This window comes from Ursus arctos, unplaced genomic scaffold, assembly GCF_023065955.2.
Source record: "Ursus arctos isolate Adak ecotype North America unplaced genomic scaffold, UrsArc2.0 scaffold_21, whole genome shotgun sequence".
NCBI lineage: Eukaryota > Metazoa > Chordata > Mammalia > Carnivora > Ursidae > Ursus > Ursus arctos.
The window spans coordinates 42,906,176-42,925,391 of NW_026622886.1; the positions used below are offsets into that span (position 1 = coordinate 42,906,176).

General features: G+C 37.0%; 1 protein-coding gene across 3 annotated transcripts in view; it reads right to left on the bottom strand.

Annotated features, from left to right (window-relative positions):
• The window catches only part of MSRB3 (methionine sulfoxide reductase B3), a 164,722-nt gene that overhangs the window by 103,245 nt on the left and 42,261 nt on the right, over positions 1-19,216 (bottom strand). For all 3 annotated transcript variants that reach the window (XM_044384635.3, XM_026500099.4, XM_048218104.2), the window contains 2 exons: positions 14,337-14,445; positions 12,618-12,695 (listed from right to left, as the gene is read on the bottom strand). In XM_044384635.3, the coding sequence (XP_044240570.2) occupies positions 12,618-12,695; positions 14,337-14,445 (187 nt within the window). The remainder of the gene's footprint in view (positions 1-12,617; positions 12,696-14,336; positions 14,446-19,216) is intronic.

Genomic DNA, 19,216 nt, shown 5'->3' on the forward strand with positions numbered 1-19,216 from the left:
CAGACCATTAAATATTCTTTTGCAATATTATTTGAAATGTCATATATATTTTCACTAGGTAGTTCATTTAGCTGAATATTCAGATTAATTTTTGCTATCATAAAGAAGAATGATTAAAAACATTCTTGTAGCTTTATCTTAATTCATGAACATGATTTTTAGAATAAATTGCTAACAGTGTATTTGCTAGATTAATGGCATGCAGAATTCTAAGACTTTTAACATAACTTATTCAGTTATTGTCCTGAAAGTTACTACCAATACACACTCCACCCAGCAGGATTTTAAAGTGCTAATTTCCCAGGCCCCAACCAACATTGAATTTGTTGATATTGCAAGTGTTTACTAATTTGGTAGGTAAAAAAAACTATCACTTCTTTTACTTCATTTTTTTGTTCTAAGAGGTGGAAAGTTTTTTATCATCTACTTATTTTCCAATGTTTGTTTTTCTCAATTGACTTGAATATTAATCTTCTGTTTCTCACATGAGTTGCATATATTTTCTCCCAGTTTGTTTGTCAGTTTTTTAGAGTTTTTGAGCTATAGAAATGTAAAATATTTAGGTAGTCCAACCTAAAATATTTTTTTTCTTTTTGATTCCTGCCTTGGGAATCTTGTTTAGAAAGGCTTACCTCACCCCAATGTTATACACATTTAGCTTTATATTTTCCCCTAGGACTTGTATGGTCTTATTGTTAATATTTTGAATTTTTATTTAACCTAGACTTTATTGGGAGCATAAGATACTGGGTTGTAAGATATTGAGGGTGGGATCTAAATTTATTTTTAAAATATTTAGCTGGCTGCCCCAACACCATTTATAATATTTCATTGATTTTACTGGGTACTTTTTATATTTAACACATTAACATCTCTGAAACCTAGATGTGTCTATAATCAATCATTGCACAATTTATATGGCAGGTTTCTTTTTTTTTTTTTTTAAGAGTTTATTTATTTATTTGACAGAGACAGCCAGCGAGAGAGGGAACACAAGCAGGGGGAGTGGGAGAGGAAGAAGCAGGCTCCCAGCAGAGGAGCCTGATGTGGGAGTCGATCCCAGAACGCCGGGATCACGCCCTGAGCCGAAGGCAGACGCTTAACGACTGCGCCACCCAGGTGCCCCTTTATGGCAGGTTTCTTTCCTTAGTGTTACTTGAAGTAATAATAAATCCTTTAATCAATGGCTTCTTAGATTTGATGTAACACAGTATTTATCTCTGTTCTTACTTCACTGAGAGTTTTTTTTTTTTTTAATTAAAGAATGTACTTTAAATTTTTATAAAACCTCTTCTGGGCATAATTAAAATGATCAGTTTTCCCTAAGATGTCCCAGTATTGAACTATTTGTACATTACTGAAAAAAACTTTATCTTGCCATGGCATATTGCTCATTCAATATGTTGCTACATTCCTTTTACTGATATTTTATTTAAAATCCTTACATCTATTTTCATAACTCAGATTGCTCTACAGTTTTTCCTTGGAACATCTTTGTCAGGTCTTGGTTTTTGAGGTACTTTACATTTGTCAAAGAAGTTGGTAAGCTTTCATCTATTTTCTACAACAGACAGTTTATAATAGCATAGGAATAATGTTTTTTCCTTTTTCTGTAAAAGTTGAAGCTGGTTTGTGATAACTCTGGATTTCTTCTAGGGTTACTAGTCAATTCAAGTATTACAACTCTCCTATATAGAATTTTCTATCTCATTTGATTCTTAGAAAATTAACCTGAGATTCTTAACTTATTAGAATAGGATTATATATAGTATTCTCTTAATTTTTTTTTCATATCGTTGGTTTTATCCCATCATTCCTAGTGTTTGCAACCTATTTTCTTTTCCTTCTCCCTTTCTTTTTTGATTAGACCTGACAGAAATGGTCAACTTTATTGGTCTTTTCAAAGATCAACCCCTTGGTTTTATTTAACAGTTCTACTTGTTTTTATTTTTCAAGTTAATTTATCTGAGTGCTTTTAAGATCTTCTCCTTACCTTTGATTTTCATCAGATTTGCTGTGACGTGCCCAGATGTGGTTTTCTTCATATTCATCCTCTTTCAGATTTATAGCACTTTTTCAATCTGTGTCTTGAGTTTTGTTGTTGTTTTTTGTTTCTCAGTTTGGGAACATTCTTGGCTATTCTCTCTTCAAATAATTGCTTCTTTCCCATTTCTTTTTATGTTTTATATGTTCTTCCTCAAACTGTAATTTTTGTATTATCTTCTCAATAGCTTTTCATTTTTTTTAACCCCCCTAGTTTCAGTCTGAATATTTTCTACTGACCTGTTTTTCTGCTCACTAATCCTGCTTCTTCTATGTCCAATATGCTGTTAAATTCATCTCTTGTGTTTATATTTCAGTTATGGCATTTTCAGCCCTCAAACTATTTTATTATTTACAATAGATTCATTCCACTTCTCTGGTGAAATTCCCCATCTTGTCATCTATTTTCTTAAATTTATTTATCAGGCTTATTTTAAAGTCTGTGTCTGATGATTTAAATATCTGGATATCTGGGCCATCTGTAGACCTGTTTCTTTTGTCAGTTTATTTCCCTTGGTCCTTTACTTTGGTATATCTGGTAATTTTTGATGAATGCCAGACAGTGTGTATAAAACACTGGACGCTAGATGATGTAATCTTCTTTTACAGATGGTTCATCCTATCTTCTGATAGGCAGAGTGTGGAGAGGAAAGGAAAGATTACCTTAATCTAATCAGGGACTGAGCTAACTTGAGTCTGGGTTGCAGTTTTTGATGAATTTAGTCTACCCTTAGTTTGCACCCATACATCGGTGTCCTGAAGCTCAAGAGAGTGCATTGCTAAAATTTCAGGAACATAAAAGTCAGCTGTTAAGCACAGGCATTATTAAAAATAAATTATAGAAACTGACAAATAAATAAATTATATTAAAAGCAAAGGTAATACTCCAAAACTCACCACTTCTAAATTTTTTAGCTAAATTTAACTATTGTCTGTTATTAATTTCTGTTGCATGTGTATTATAGAAAAACTATATAATAGTGTTACTACACATCTCTTCCCAACTCCACATTCAGTGATATCACACTTGCAGCTTGAAATGTGATCCACGGTAGAAGTATTTGCACCACAGAAATCAGCAAACATTACAAATCAGAGCTTGATTTACTGTTTTGTTGGTTGTCGAGATCAGTTGTTCTCAAATGGAGGTAGTTTTGCCCCCAGCAGGCATTTGATAATATGTGGAGAAATTTTTCTTTGTCAGCTTGGGGAGGTGGGGGGGGAGGGTAGGGAATGCCAGGACTGTGCTACCGGCATCTAGTGAGTAGAGGTCAGAAATGCTACTGAACATCCTACAATGTATAAGGCAGCCCCCCCCCCCACACACACACACAAGAAAGAATTATCCAGGCCAAATGCCAACAGTGCTGAGGTTAAAAAATCCTGACCTGCTGGTATCTCTGCTTCTGAATGTCCGGCAAATTCCTGGAGGGAAAAGGTGGGCATTTTATCCTAGTTTATTTTATTGTTTTTGTTATGTTACTAGCATTTTTGAGTTGACTGTCAGTTCAGTTATTTTTTATCTTTCTTATATTTAATAATAAAAATGTTTGACTTTGGCGGTGCCTGGGTGGCTCAGTAGGTTAAGCGTCTGAGTTCGGCTCAGGTCATGATCCCAGGGCCCTGGGATCCAGCCCCATGTGGGGCTCCCTGCTTAGTGGGGAGTCTGCTTCTCCCTCTGCCTCTCCCCCACCCTTGCTTGTGCACGCTCTCTCTCTCTCACTTTCTTTCTTTCTCAAATAAATAAAATCTTTTTAAAAAATGTTTGACTATGTACTTCTCTTTTGATACAGCTTTGGGTAGCTGACCCTATTTTTTGTCACTTTTTGCTCTTTTTAATGTTTCCTTGTAAAAGTCCCAGCTATAGACATTTTCGTATGTCTCTTAGTTGGGACAGGTATGCCTTTGCAGTTGCAAGCAATGCAACTATTGTTGAAAAAAGCATCCAGTGAAAGTACCATGAGTGGTCTACAGAAAACGCTTTAGAGAGTGTGGTAGAAGATAATGATTAGGGACGTCTATAACCAAGTGCTTATTTCTACTTCCTCCATTCTAGTATCAATTTAAATCATTTAACTCTGCTGCTATTCTTGACTTACTGGAATCAAACCATTTATCTAACAAACAGTTGAGTACCAAGGATATGCAAAGTCCTATGGCCCTGCACTGGGTGGAGATGGGGGTTACAAAAATCCCAAGTCATGAGCTATTCTCTCAAGAAGTTTATAGACTTGTTAAGGAGAGATTTGCAAATAACTAACGTATTTAAACTCTCAGTTACTCATCTAAGTCATATTAGTTGGGGAATTTAGAATCTAGACTAAACTTGTTTTTAATTATTCAGCAGAAACTGAAAATATTTTGGATACAGATCACTAGGTCAAACTATATTATGAAACATGTGGTAAGGTTGGAATCAAAAGCAGACTATGCTGACTTAATTTTGAGAACTTCAGATTTGCATTATGTTTATACTTTACCATGTAAACTTATTTAAAGCTGCACAGTTTTTACAAACCTTACTTCATACGTGTCTCTTTATATCTTCCATAGCATGTTTATGTGATTATTTCATTTGCTACAGTAGTGCTATGAGTTAGAAAGGGTTGATGTTGTTCTCACCATTTCACAGATGAGAAAAATGAGATGGAACACTGAAGGAACTTGCTTATGGTTGTCCATGATGGGTTACTTGCCCACGTATAAGACACAGTGAAGACATGAACCTGAATGAAAATATATGCGAGTCTCATTGAATGAGTGACCACATTTTGAAAGAATTACTCATTTACAGGAAAAGTAGCTTTGTGGCTTGCCTCAGAAGGACTGGCTACAACTTGCACATTATTTTTCGTAAGATGTCCTTCAGGAGTTTCTAAGTCTGTGAACTGTAATAATAAATATTCACTTAATATTCTGATTCATATTTATACAAACAAGATAAATTTACATGAATCATAGTTAAAACTTTGCCTATTGTATTTCCCAGTTGAATCTAAACTATCCATTCTAATTCACTAAGAAGGATCTAAGCTGTTTCTGTCTACATTTGGAAAATTAACTCAAGAACCAGGAGTGTGATTTAGGTAACAAAGGCCAAGAGTGCCCTGCCCCCACTTTTCCTCACGCAAATACAGATATGCACACAAATCACTTTCAGCTATCCGGGGATTTTATGTGTAGGCGCTGCTTCAGTTCTTGTGTGTGTCAGAAAAGGGAGTTATAATATCTCTGCATATATTGTAAAACTTTGAATCATGCCTTGCTATCGTTTTCTGGCTTCTAAAATGGTGTTGTTCTTTCCTTTACTTTATGCTATGCTTTTATGCTATTTATGCTTTTCTTTCTTTCCCTTTTTTTTTTTTTTCCTGGTGGTCTAATGAGCCAGGCACTAGCCATGTTTTTTGCTCCCTCTTTTTGCCAGTAGTTCCAGGAAGTCACTCTTCTTTCAATCTAACTGTGGGCTTGCCCTGAGCTTTCAGATGAGATGTGGACAGAAGAGTAACTCCCTCTGTTACAGATGCTTTTCCTGTAAATCACCGTATGTGGGGACAAGACAGGAAGGGCCAATGGGATGAGAGAAGTCAATTTCATATTCTCCTCAAAATAATGCACGGGTTATTCAGATATAACACGAGTTTAAGCCACTACTCAGAAATCTAGTTCCTTTCAGAGTAGTTTTCATTGTACTGGAAAGTTTACTTCGTTTAAGGATTTAGAATGAAGTGAAGGGCAATTCACATCTTCCAAATGCAAGTTAAATGCACTTTGTTACAGGTTAAGAAACATTTGCTGGAATCATGAGCAATTTCCAGCTGGAGTTCCATAAAAAGAAAGCTTGAAGTGAAGTTCATATTACTCTTCCTGGTAGAATTCCATAGTGACTGGAATGGTTTATGAATAAATATTATATGGATAGCATTTTAAAGGGTTGAGAAAATGGGATTTGAATAAAGAGTAAGAATGGAAAACTCCCTTCCCCTCTCTTTTACATCTTCTCCACTCACAACAACAAAACAACAACAACAACAACAACACACACACACACACACACACACAGTTGCACGCAGGGCGCACTCAGAACATAGCATCAGAAGGGGAAAAGTTTATCTTGAAAGTCTCCTTTAATGGTCAGTGGAATGGCGTACATGGAGTAGCATAGTTGAGTAAATTGTGTGTGGCACTGAACTGGAATTTCTGCAGTGAAAGGGCTTATGTTCTTAAAGAGTTGAAAAACGGCTTAAATTTTCTAGTAGCCTAGAATAAAATTGCACGGGAGGCTCGTGTGAAATGTAGCATGTGTGAATGGTTTTGCAGCAGAGTTCCATTTGAAATGCAGCAACACAGCTGGAGCAGTGACTCATCGCACTGATATCTACTGTTAACAGACGGACTCTCTCTAATAAAGCCTGTACTTTCTCACATTATAAGGAGTTGCTTAGGCTGTTGTGATAGTAGGATATGTTCCCAAAACTTGGTCAGGCCACTCGAATTTAACATTTGTTGAATATCTGCCATATACTAGGCCTTTTCCTGCATTTAGTTCTTACACCTGTTTGGTTTTATTTTGTCCCTTTCAGAGGTGGTGAGTCTGGGCTTGCACATCTGGGCTAATACTCCGTTGGTTTCCACCAGTTGCCTGTTCTGTTTGATGATAATGAAGATAAGAAGCAACGTCAAGATAGAAGGAAAAGATATTTAAGATAGCTCCTGTCAGTTGGCCTCAGTCTCATCTGAAATATACAGAGAGAATTCAGAAAAAGTGGTGAAAATTTGGAACACAGTTACTTGAGAAAATGTAATGAGGGTGAAATGTAATAAAGTGAAAATAAAATGACCTTCCAGTTTCAGTAACTGGAATCCTGCCTGTGAGGAATCCAGCCGCTGCCCTACCTCACAGACGCCGAAGAGCCTGATGGCTTCCTGGGTGTCTACATCTTCCTGTCAGGATTCCAAAGGACTTCCCTACGGATAACCCATCTGAAGCTGAGACCTTACTGATGACCTGTCACGGCAGAGCTCTTTACCTTTGGTTAAGCACCCCCTAGGTTGGAATGGTCTTCAATTTTCAACTTACCTACTACAACACAGAACAGTTTTTTCAAGGAATTGAGGTGTGTGTGTGTGTGTGTGCGTGTGTGTTCCAGTTATGCTGGGAAAATAACCAGACCAGAGCGATCCAAATAAAATATTAAATTAATTAAAATTTTATTTTCCTATAATTCTTTACCTTTCTTCTTGTCTAAAAGTTCAAGTGTTACTATTCTAAATCTATTTGTATACTGGGTATGATCTTCTCAAAATACTTACCCTCTCTCAGTTTCTTTCATCTGTAAAATGTATTGTTGTTGTGAAGATTAGAAAAATAATTTATATTAAGCACTTACAACCATGCCTGGCATATGGTAAGTGCTATGTAAATGTTAGCTCTTGTTTTATTATTATTATTATTATTATTATTATTATTATCATTACCATTCATGACCCTGTATAAAATGAGCTTTTAATTCAGTGAGAGGCCTGAGAAATTAATGCATACAGAATAAAAACTATCCTATGTGGTTCTTCCAAGTCTTAAACAAAATTATTAGGAGTTGACCACACATGGAAAATGTCGAGGTTTATCAGCTAACAAGGAAAAAAAGTTCCCACTGAAGCTGTCACCCTTATTCCCTCCTCTTTTCACTTCCAGAAATCTATCTTGCGGGGCTCCTGGGTGGCTCAGTCAGTTAAGCATCTGCCTTCGACTCAGGTCATGATCCCAGGGTCCTGGGATTGAGCCCCGCATAGGGCGGCTCAGCAGGCCGCTTCTCCCTCTCCTACTCCCCCTGCTTGTACACTCTCTCTCTCTCTCTCTTTCTGACAAATAAATAAAATAAAATCTTTAAAAAAAGAAGATGAAATCTATTTTGTGCACTGTTATGGCTTCCTTCCCATTTTCATCATGCTATTGACTTATTCAAAATTTCTCCATAATCTATCCCACAAAGCTCAGACATGAATCTGATCAACAAACAAATATTTAGCGTATTTTTTTGATTGGTTTGGTTTTTTTTTTTTTTTTTTAGAGAGAGAGAGAAATAACACAAGGGCAGGGGGAGGGGCAGAAGGAGAGGGAGACAGAATCTTAAGCAGGCTCCATGCTCAGCATGGATCTCACGACCCTGAGATCATGACCTGAGCCGAAATCAAGAGTCGGGTTCTTAGCTGACTAAGTCCCCAGGTGCCCCACCACATGAAAGCATTTCTAACAGGCACATCCAAATAGACACTAGCATTATTTTTCCATATTTCTAAGTGTTTATTCTGTTTTTCTTATCACTGCAACAAAAAAACCTGTAAGTACTTTAAGGGGAAAAAATAGTTCATCAATTTATTTTATTTGTGCCACACCACCTGGCAAAGTGTCAGCCAAAGCAAAATATAAGTGGTCAAAAATCCATTCTGAATTACATTATTTTGCCAAAGCCTTCTCTCGTTTATCTGATGTGCAATAAATTCATTTTATGAAATTTTATAAGTTCAAATGACCAGAGGAGAGAACATTCTTACCTCTGTCAGCTAATTTACTAACTGAAACTCGGTAGTACCATATGAGAAATAAACTAGGTTGGTGGAATTTGTGAATGTGAAGAAAATGTGAACCATGGAATAAATTACCCATTGGGTTTATAAGCAGTCTGTGAATAAGGTTCTTGTACTTGGTATGCAGTAAGAAAGCAGGATATTGTTGAAAGGGAATGTATTCAGGGTAGAGTACAAGTTTGCAAATGAAATGAGAATAATTGAATGGCCTTTTTTTGTAAGGAAATATTATGTAAATAGGTATCAGTCAAGTGACAGAAGAGGATTATACACATACGTGAATGCACCCACACACACTGAGTATTGGTAACAGAAAGAGCAGTTGGGAAAACCACCTTTTCATACTGCTAATGATTAGGCGTTTTCAAATTCAGCATTTCTTTCTTCGTCTTATTTCTTATCTGTTTCCCTCCCACTATTATTTCTCATACTGTTTACTCTACGTAGTCTTTTCCACCTAATTTTCTTCCCTTATTGCCTGCTTTCAAACACAAAAAAAGCCCCTCACACTTTCTCACTCACACTCACACACACAGCTCAATTGTTCCGGGCCCTTTGTGTTCAAAGTGTGAAACCAACTACCTCCAGAAGGTAGCATAGTGGACGCCATTAACTCAACTAGCGAGAGGCTTTCAAACTTTTGCTCGTAAAACCTAAAAGAATTTTGTGAGGAAAAAAAAATATATATATACTCTGGGCTTTTTATCAATTTACTGCCTCTCTCTCCTCTAGCCTTGTCTGCTCTGTTAAAATGGAGCTGGGGCCTTTAAATCCTTTTTTCCTTTGTCAGCTAACATGATATTAAACTTTGTCAGTAGAGGGCACAGGAGGAAAACTGCAGAAGAAAAAGGTGTCCCCTTCCTGGTTGCAGTACGCTTCCTCAACAGGCTCCTGGGGGCGGGCAGCGTCCCCGGCAGCTGGCTTTGGCAGTGCACGTACTTCTCTCCCTCTAGGCCCTTGCCAGGGACACAGCCTCTCCGCTGCCCCGCTGCCGCCGGAAGAAAGGCGTCTCGGGCACCGGCCTTTGCAGCGCACACCACCTCCCCGGTGCCAGGCTCCCGCGGCACCACCAGCCTCTCCGGTGCCAGGGCGGCCTGCAGTGCCAGGAATCAGCAGCACCTGGCAGGAAGCGGCGCCCCCGGCTTCCCAACCCCCAACTCCGGTTCTTTTGTAGTGGAATGCCTATAGAGAGACACCTTCCTCTCAACAGCTTTCCCCAGCACGGCAGAGGGTAGATTTCCAGCAAATTCCAGAAGGTGGATTTCCAGAAAGTTGCACAGTCATGACACCGCAGTGACTTCTCTGCTGTTTAGTGAGGGGCAGCCGCGTCCTGAGACCCAGATCTCAGCCCCTGGGAGAGGAAGGTGGGGGGAGGGGCCCTCAGGGGGGAGCTTTTCTCTGGACTCTACCTCAGCCCTAGGGGGTCACGATTGCTTCTTACATTTGCTACTTCTGTATTCTTTAGAATTTCTATTTTCTCCCTTCTAGCCAATCCCTCATTACCACAATCCTCTGTTTAGGGTCGTAATTCTTTAAATTATACTTTCCTGTTCAAATTACTGTGTGGTTTCTGTATCCAGATTGTGTGCTGACTGATACATACTCCCTTATATATTTTAAAGCAATTTCTTATCAAAATTTAAATAATTGAAAAAAATAATTGAATTTTCGGGTGTTCTGCAAATAGATTACATGCTTAAAATACATTTTCGTCAAAACCTTACAGTTATATATTCAGGTCATTTAATGAATGGAGAAGTCTGGCATATAACCTCATTTGCAAGAGCAGTCCTGTCTGTCATATCTATCAATCAAATGAAACTGTCAAAAAAAAAAAAAAGACTTTCATGTTTAAAATTTAAGTAAATATGTGGATACGTATCTTCATGACAACCGTCTCGCTTAAGGAGACCCGTAGAAAATGGATAGACAACAGACAACAGATGGAGAGAGAGATAAGCAGACAGCAGGCAGGCAGACTGAGTCTTACCGAGATGAAATACTATTTCAATTTTTTTTGCCAGTCCGATATTTTTCATTATTTTTTTGGCCTTGCTTTCATGGGTTTCCCCTTCAGAAGTAATGCATTCTTGAACTGTCATTTTGCTTGATGCCTTAGAGATTTTATCCCGGGACGATAAATCATAGTAAGATTTGGGATGAGTGAAAGGTATGACATCTGTAAAGTGGGAAAGGGGATTGTGATAGAGGAGACAGGAAGAGAGAGGTGGCCGACCATAGACTCTCAGACACATCAGTGTCAGAGAAGCATACATATAGAAGCTGAGGACCAGAAAATTGATTCCCTCAAAACTGTCCATGCCCTGTGGCCCCTGGAAAGTCTTGAGGGACACCCAAGGTACAATTTCTCCAGTGTGAAGACAGCAGCACTGGACCAGTGAACTAATGCAATCTACAATAAAGGCTAAAGCCTTTCCCCCACTAACATTGACAAGAAACCAAGTAAGGAGAGGCATACAATTTAAAAATAGGGGGAAACAGAATAAAAATATTAAACCATATTCCTTAGAAACTTAGAAAATAAAAGCTTTCCCTATAAGAATGCTAAAGGAAATTGACATAGTATCACCTCAAATGTGAAACTCCCTGAATCCCACCAGTACCTATGTTTAAAGCAAGGTCTTGCTTTTCAGTGTTTGTGACTCCAAAGCTCACATGGGTTAAATCCTTCGTTTACGGGGGTTCTGTTTCTTATTTTAAACAGTGAGCTTTTCTTTATTTCCACCACTTTACTGAATCACATGATGGGGAAAGAGATGGAGAATCTTAAACAAAAGGCAAAGGGGATGTGGCCAATTTTTACCATTTGGGATATTAACAAGTTTAACATGGCTCAGCAACTATCTTAAGTGTTATATCAACTATTATGACACAAGCTAAAGGTGTTGAAATATAAGGATGTGTGTTTTCTGAGAGGAAATGGGTGACAATTTGAAGGGCTGTTCTTTTTTTAACATGAAGAATAAATACATAAGAATTCAGAGCAGATTCTCAACCAACACTAATGTGCAATAAGGTTTATGCAAGTTAAGAAAGGTTTTAAACTTCTAAAAAAATTTCAAGGAAACTACTGTTTCCTGTTATTTCTGGAAAATCTGTAAATGCTAGTGTTTTAAAAGGGAAACATTTATGGAGAGATATTAAGTATGTTTTACATGCTACACGTATCAGATTCTTGTTTGTTCATTTCCCCTTAGAAATTTGTAATTCTACTTTAAATAAATGACATTTACTCTCAATTAAGGTTTCTGTCTTTTCATTCCCCTAAATAAGTATCCCCATGGGAAGTACAGGGCTTCTAGGATTTTTCTACACCTAGATAAATAAATTTGGGTAAAGATTTTCCTTTCTTGAACAAGATCCATAATCTACACTGTCTGAATTGACTATTTTGGTGAAAAAGTCTACATACTGCTAGTTTTATACTAAACTTTTGAGATCTTTAAAATAAAGATAATTTGCTTACATACGTATAACTATCAGTTGTAATAACCACATTACTTTCAGTACAGGCACTGCATTTCATTGCAGAAATATGAATAATCAACGAGGTGGATATTATTCAATCCAAAGGATGCACATGGAGAACTTTTACTATGGCCCAATAAATATAGGGCCATCACTTGATAAAGGAATAGTCAATAAATATATAAACATTTCTATGCCCACCAAAATATCTCTCATAGCTCTTCTAAGCACCATGGTTAATTACAATGAGCAAGTTAATGTTGGGTATTTCAAAGATCCAAGTAGTGCAAAGTCAGCCAGTCTACCAAACTGGTCATTTATCATGAAAGTCAATAATCACTTCTGTTTTGTGGAGAGGAAATAGAAATAATAGAAATAAGAAAATTTAGTAGCATAAAGATTCTTTTTTTAGTAGGATAAAGATTCTAATGTCAATGAGCAATAACTAGTTTGTTGCCATCTGTGATATTTCCACATCCATAGGTTTTTAACACACTTACTTGAACAATGGAGTTCCACAAACAACACATTTATATATTCCAGGATCTTTGTGATGTGTATATTCTCCTTCAAAGGCACTGATAAACAATAAACAGAGCATTAAAAAAATTAAACAAAGTTAGCATGATTTCTTGTAGAACTTATTTGCTTAAAATATATTTCTCTAATAAATCTTTCAAGGGCTTTTTGTCCTAAGATGAGAACAGACCAAACATATGGAAATCTGAACATTACCAATCGATTTTAAATCTGTATAATAAAATGTGCATATAACTACTCCAAACTAGGGAAGGTTAAAAAAAAAGAGAGAGATCAAGCCATCTAGTTATGTAATGCTTAGAAAAAAAATGTTTGCTCTTCAAAAAAAAAAAAAACAAACAAACCCTTGTAATTCAGATTCGCAGGAAAAAAAACAAAAACAAACATTACTACATAAGCTTTCTGCCTACTCTACAGTATCCAAGACAGTATACCCGAAAAATGCAGAAGGGTCCAAGCCTTCAAGTGGAAGGAGTCTTATTTTTTGGTTCGAAAAGGAATATTGCAGCTTTAAGGGAATATTTTTCTAAGTTAACAATCTTAAAGGCTAGGAGGTCATTCAGCTAATACAAATCAGCTGTGCTAGCCCAACAAAAAGTCTATGTGCTCTGCAGCTTGTTTTTATTATCCTTTCACCCTCTTTATGAGGTCCAATTTTTTTATAAACAGAATTTTTAAGAATGACCTAATCTCTAGTTGTTTGTGTGCATTAAATCATTTGCTAGTCATGTACACAACAGGACGGGTAGAGGCCCTCCTGGGCTGAGGCTGAAGCCCACCACTGGCTCACTGTGTGGTGAGAGTAGACTTCGTCAGAGAGTCAACGTTCGGTAAATTCAGTAAACAGTATATACTGTGACAGGAAGAGAGTTTTGCCCATTAACAAGGCCCCCATGTGTGGTAAAGAGCTCTTTCAGTTCATGAATGAAAACAAGAAGTTACATCATTAATAAATTTGGATCAGAGGTAAGTTACAGCCTTATGCCAGCCTCCATGGTATAAATTAAACAACAAAATGGTTGGACGTTGGCAGGTTACCTTTGAGCTGGAATCAGCTGAGAGAGACTTTATTCACTAAAAACGTCTTGGAAGTGAACAAACTCTTTTTTCAGGACTTAGGGCGAACTTCCAAGGACCAAAGCCATGTGAGGGCAGTTATTGAAAATTTTTGACATTCCAACCACAAATGAGCCAATAAATACTTTCTCCACATGTGCTTCAAAAAGAAATTGGAGTGGGGTAGAAAGGAACTAAATTATGCTACCTTCTTTTTGCAGCCAAAACGTCTATACTTACAATGGCCACCTTCAAAATTTCAGCATCCTGGCACAGTGCCATGTCCCTCATGGTTTTGCTTACTGTGATGTCTTCCCAAAAAATGTACCTAAATCGCTATTACTTCCACACATTTTGTAGTAAACTAAAAACAGGCCCTTAATAAAAGCCTTGTGACTTTACATAAGATACAGTGTTCATTAAATGGGGGAAAGAATAAATAAAACTTAGTCTTAACCTAAACAATACCATTTTCAACCTTTTCAAGGATACTAATTTGTAGATTTTAGCGAATAAGTGTAGAATTCTTTAAATTAAATGGCAAGGAAAAGGATTCAGAGCCATGGGGGTGGGGGGGTGAAGAAAACTAGTTCTTAATGACTTTTTCTTACAGGTCATCTTACCTTTCGGTCCCTTTCTCCTGAGTGACATGGTACTGCAGGGGTGTTAGCCGCTTCCTTAGTTCCTGCTGGGAAAAGACCACCTTACAGCTCTTTTTATCCCTACATGACCCTGGAAAGAGAGAGGATATGGGAGAAGGAGTCTTTTCAGTTTGCATCCTAAATACTTGCTTTGGCTGGCCGCCACAGCCCGGCATCTGCAGTCACTTGTCGACCACTAGACCGGTCCCTAACGCACCAGACAAACGTTTCTGAACTGTGGCTGACGATTTCTCTCAGTTTGAAGAGAGTCCTTCTCAAGATTTGGGGGCTTCCACTAGAGCACCGACAAGGTGCTACAGCCAACTGTAGTATGGTATGGTATGGTAACAACTCCCTGAACATTCGCAAAGATGGTAGTACGTCCTTTATGTCTCCTAGCACCAGGAGATCCTTTTTTTCAAAGAAATTCAAAAAGCATAACTCTGTTTATAAACATTTACACTGTATGTGTATAAGATGATGGGCATATCATGCTGAATAATAATTCCCCATTCAATAATTTTGCAACTTAGTCGGATAGCTTGAAACCACCATTCAGTTTCCATTCTGGGCCATTGAAATGGCATCCTATTTTTTTTAAACCCTAAAGATGCATTTTTCCATAACTAGGAATTTGTTGTTCTCTGTGATTCTGTCAGACACTTCACTAGGTTCTGTAGAGTCCTTAGAAACAAATGTCTTTAAAGACTGTATCTCACAATGTTAAACAGGCAGCAAGAAAACTTTAATAGACTCCAGAAGAAGGCATTTACACTAATGTAAATTCAATAAGTTCCAAAGAAAAGGTGAGAAAAACAGGGAGGGGGAAGACAAAGAAAAAAAAAATAAAGTGAATGTGATTTTACTTAGAGACCTACAGTTTTCTTTTTTGCAAAGTATATCTAGGAAGACGTCACTGATTAGGTGTATTTGAATGGTGAAATAATTTTAATGTGATTGTAATAACAATGGTGGCTTTTATTTCAACCTATACAGACTGCAGTAAAATGTTCCGACAACACCTGTTTATATGTGGTATTTTATTTTACCTACACAAATGACTGAAAAGAAATATACCTCCAAGACAGGGCAACCCTTACTCACTGTAATAAAATTGCTTTTCTTTTCTTTTTTTTTTTTTTTTTTTTGCCGTCCATCACTGTGGGAAAGGAGCCTACAGTTGGCCCTATGTGCAAAAATCTCTTACCACGTTTTGAAATTACTAAAAGAAAGCTTGCTTCGTTCCCTGAGTACTAAACTCAACTTCCTCTGAAATGAAAAGAACTCTGATTAAAATAGAAATGCTCTCTATGTCTTTTACTGTTAAGTCACCTGATGTCATAGTATGTGAGGTCACTGAAATGAAACCAGGAGAAAACTGCCTAACCGGTTCCCCTGATTGTGGGATTAAAGAAGCATATCAGCTTCCAGAATCAGGGCCACCAAGATAGAGCGGCTGATTCTCCATGAGAAAATACAGAGGCAGGAAGATAACTAACCAGAGCCAAACAGAAAGTCACACCTTGGCGTAGGCCTGTGGGTTGTCAAACAGCGCCTCTCCTGACCTTCCACAGAGCAGGCTGGGTTGCTTGGGCCTAGAAAGATCCACAGGAACAGCTGGCATATCACTGATGGCTTGTTGGTCTCTCATCTTGGTGGAACCCATATTACTCTAGGCTTTATCCAAACACCTACTACTTACACTTTTAATCTTTTCTGAGGGGCAGATGAGAAATGTTTGTCCTGTCAGAGCAAGCTTCTCCAGAGCCTGAATGCAGAACTGCTCTTTGTTACCTCTCAGTTGACTGTCATAACCGAGTTTCTGCTCCATTCACTCCAGACTTCTTAAAAGTTATCTTTCTGTTTTTATTTCTCTATTAGTTGGAAGGGTTGTATCTCTGTTGATTTTGTCCAAAAAGATTCATTAATTGCAAATTTAACGTGACAAAATCTCTGGGTTAAATGTATTCTTTTCCATGGCATGGATAATTAAAATCTGTACAATTAGAATTAAACGATTCTGTCCAAAATATTTTTGTTAATATATGTTCATTCATACAAAAAGACCAATTGTGTTCCCAAAATTGAGAGAACTAAGCTACCCATCTGTATGTCATTTAGCACAAGAGAAGCAACTGCAGGTTTAAATTACACGGTATTGGGTTGCAATTTCCTAACATTGGATGCTTTTCTGCTTTTTTACCTTGAGTCATTTACTAAGGAGTGTTCATAAAAAGTAGCTTAAAGCACAGATGCTTGCAAAATCGTTTAGGCAAAGATGTTTCTCTCTTTTTCATTCTCCCTCTCTCAAAAATCTCTCTTTTCTGAAGAAAGAGAATAAAATTGTTGGTCAGTATTGACGAACCACGTTAAGTATTTGTACAGAAAGAAAAGGTAAAATTGAAAACATCTGATTGAAGTAAATACAACAAACATAAAAGCTTTCCTGGTGAATGAAGGGTATTGAGGAGACTTTATTTCATAGATTAGAAATTACTTTTGATCTAAACATTCTTAAAAACAGACTGTTTTTCCACTACGAACCATCTCATTAACTGTGCTACAGAGACCTCGTTTTCATGGCAAGCTTTGAAAGAGTGCTGTGCTCTTTTGTCAGACTCTGTCTTATCTGGGAGGGGGATAAAGATTTCAGTCCAGCTTTCTTTGTTTGTCTTTCAAGAACCACTAAAGCAGTATTCACACAAATTTTGTAGGAATGTGCCCTATGTCACAGCCTACAAATTATTTGGTTTTGGTGCACTTAAAGGTCATCTTCCAAATTAGCAAAATTTTCCTATATCCTGGCTTTTCAACCTTAAATATAAATATTGTTTCCTAACTGTAAGTGAGGGGTTTTTTTTTCTTTCCTTAAGAAATGCTAGTGCTTATTTAAAGTTGTCGAACTTTGTACATTTTTATTCTTTGGTCATACCATGTTCTCAAAATAATTAGGCTTTTAAAGTGTACCTAATAGCAAAAGGAAGTCTATGTAGACTAGAAACAGCTATTGTGATTTTATATTAAACAACCCAGTGAGCAGTTAGCCAGAGTTTAATAAATTTCTTGCCACATAGTTTAATAATATACTTCCTGGACAATTGAAAGCTATACTATTACATTAGCTCCTCTAGCATCATAACCCCAAACTGACACATATAAACACAGAAAGGCTTCTCTTTTGTCTCTGATTTCCCTTCTCCCTCTCAGACTCACTTTTCTAAAGTTATATGGTGCCACTGTTAATTTTGAAGAAATCGCTTCATTTTGAAATTCTAGAATAATTCATTGGATGGTTTCCCTTCACTATCTTCACTTAGGAACTGTAATTTTCTTATTACACAGGGTAATTTAACATTAGTATTATATGACATCTGTTCAATGACCTCTAAATTGGCTTAGAAGTATGTTAGGGAAAGATTTTTTTCCCTTTATTTAAATGTTTAATGGAGTGCTTCAAAGGCACAAGTGAGTGTGTGTGTATATACGTGCAACACAAAGTATGTTTGAGGGAGTGATACCGCCACCTTGGTAAGTCATCGTAACGCCAGACCCTACAGAGTAACTTTGGTATAGATAAGATCCATCTTGAACCCCATCCAAGAGTATTTATTTACTGAAATATGCCCAAAGTCTCTTTTTATATTGACGCTTGCTCTATTGAGGCTTGCTGCCTCAAAGCCAGTATTATCTTGAAGCTCCAATGGAAAGCTCTTGCTGTAAGTAGAAACAGACTTACAGCAAGAGTTCATGTTCTGGCTCTGCCTGCTTCCCAGTCATGTGACCTTAGGCAAGTCAGGCTCTCTGACCATGTACTGACGCCCTCACAGGTCTGCTCTAAGGGTCACAGCAATGATCTAAGAGCAAACACTGTCTGAATAAATGCAACATCACATTATCATTCTGATTACGGCAAATTCTGAAGTTAAAAATGAATTTTCAAAGGTAGCCAGGTTGAGCATTTCAGGGTGCTGCAGTATTTTACTGGTAATTATTTTTCAATAATAATTCCCTTAGGACAGTATTTTTCTCACAAATTATCTTTTAAAATGATTAAAATAAGAATTACGAGAAAAGAAAACTAAAATTTGAGTATTTACTATATGCCAGGCACATTTCTAGGCATTTTTACATAACCACATTTAATGTTCTCAATAATTCTAGGAGGTAGACAACATGCCCATTCTACAGATACAGAAACTGAGGCTCAGAGATGTTGTAAAATAACTTACTAAGGACAAACAGTAAATACATACATCAACTCAAACCCAAGGCTATCTGACTGTAAAGCCCATAGTCATTATATATTCTGTGAGGACAAATTATGCTACAGCTTTCTTCTTTCTTTTTAAATTATGTAATAACTTTTAGCTCAAGAACTATGTCTAACAACTTAAGATAATAGGGGAGAAGAGTAATAATTGCCACAGTATATCCAGAAAAATAAATACATTTGTCTGCTGGCCAATGTCTGTTTTCCCTGTGTTCATTCCTTCAACAGAGGGTCAGTGACAAGGTTCAAATGGGATTCTCACAAAGTCTATAAAACGTTGAAAGGCTTTTTAACTTCCTGTTAAGAAGTAAATCAGATGTTACCTAAGTCTTAGAATACTTTTAAGTCATAAATCTTACATTTCATTGTGAAAAAGCAAAACAAAACAAGACCTAAAGATCCCATAACTTTAGTTTTGGTTCTAGGATCAGAAAAAAAATGAAACGATTAAATATTTTCCCAAGATAATAAATAAATAAAAGATGACAAGACCATCTTGTTTTGCTTTGAGTTTAGTGGGCTTAAACAGTAAAATTCATGTTGAAATAGCTTGCTACTATATTTCAAAGTGGTATACTTGAATTTTCATTAC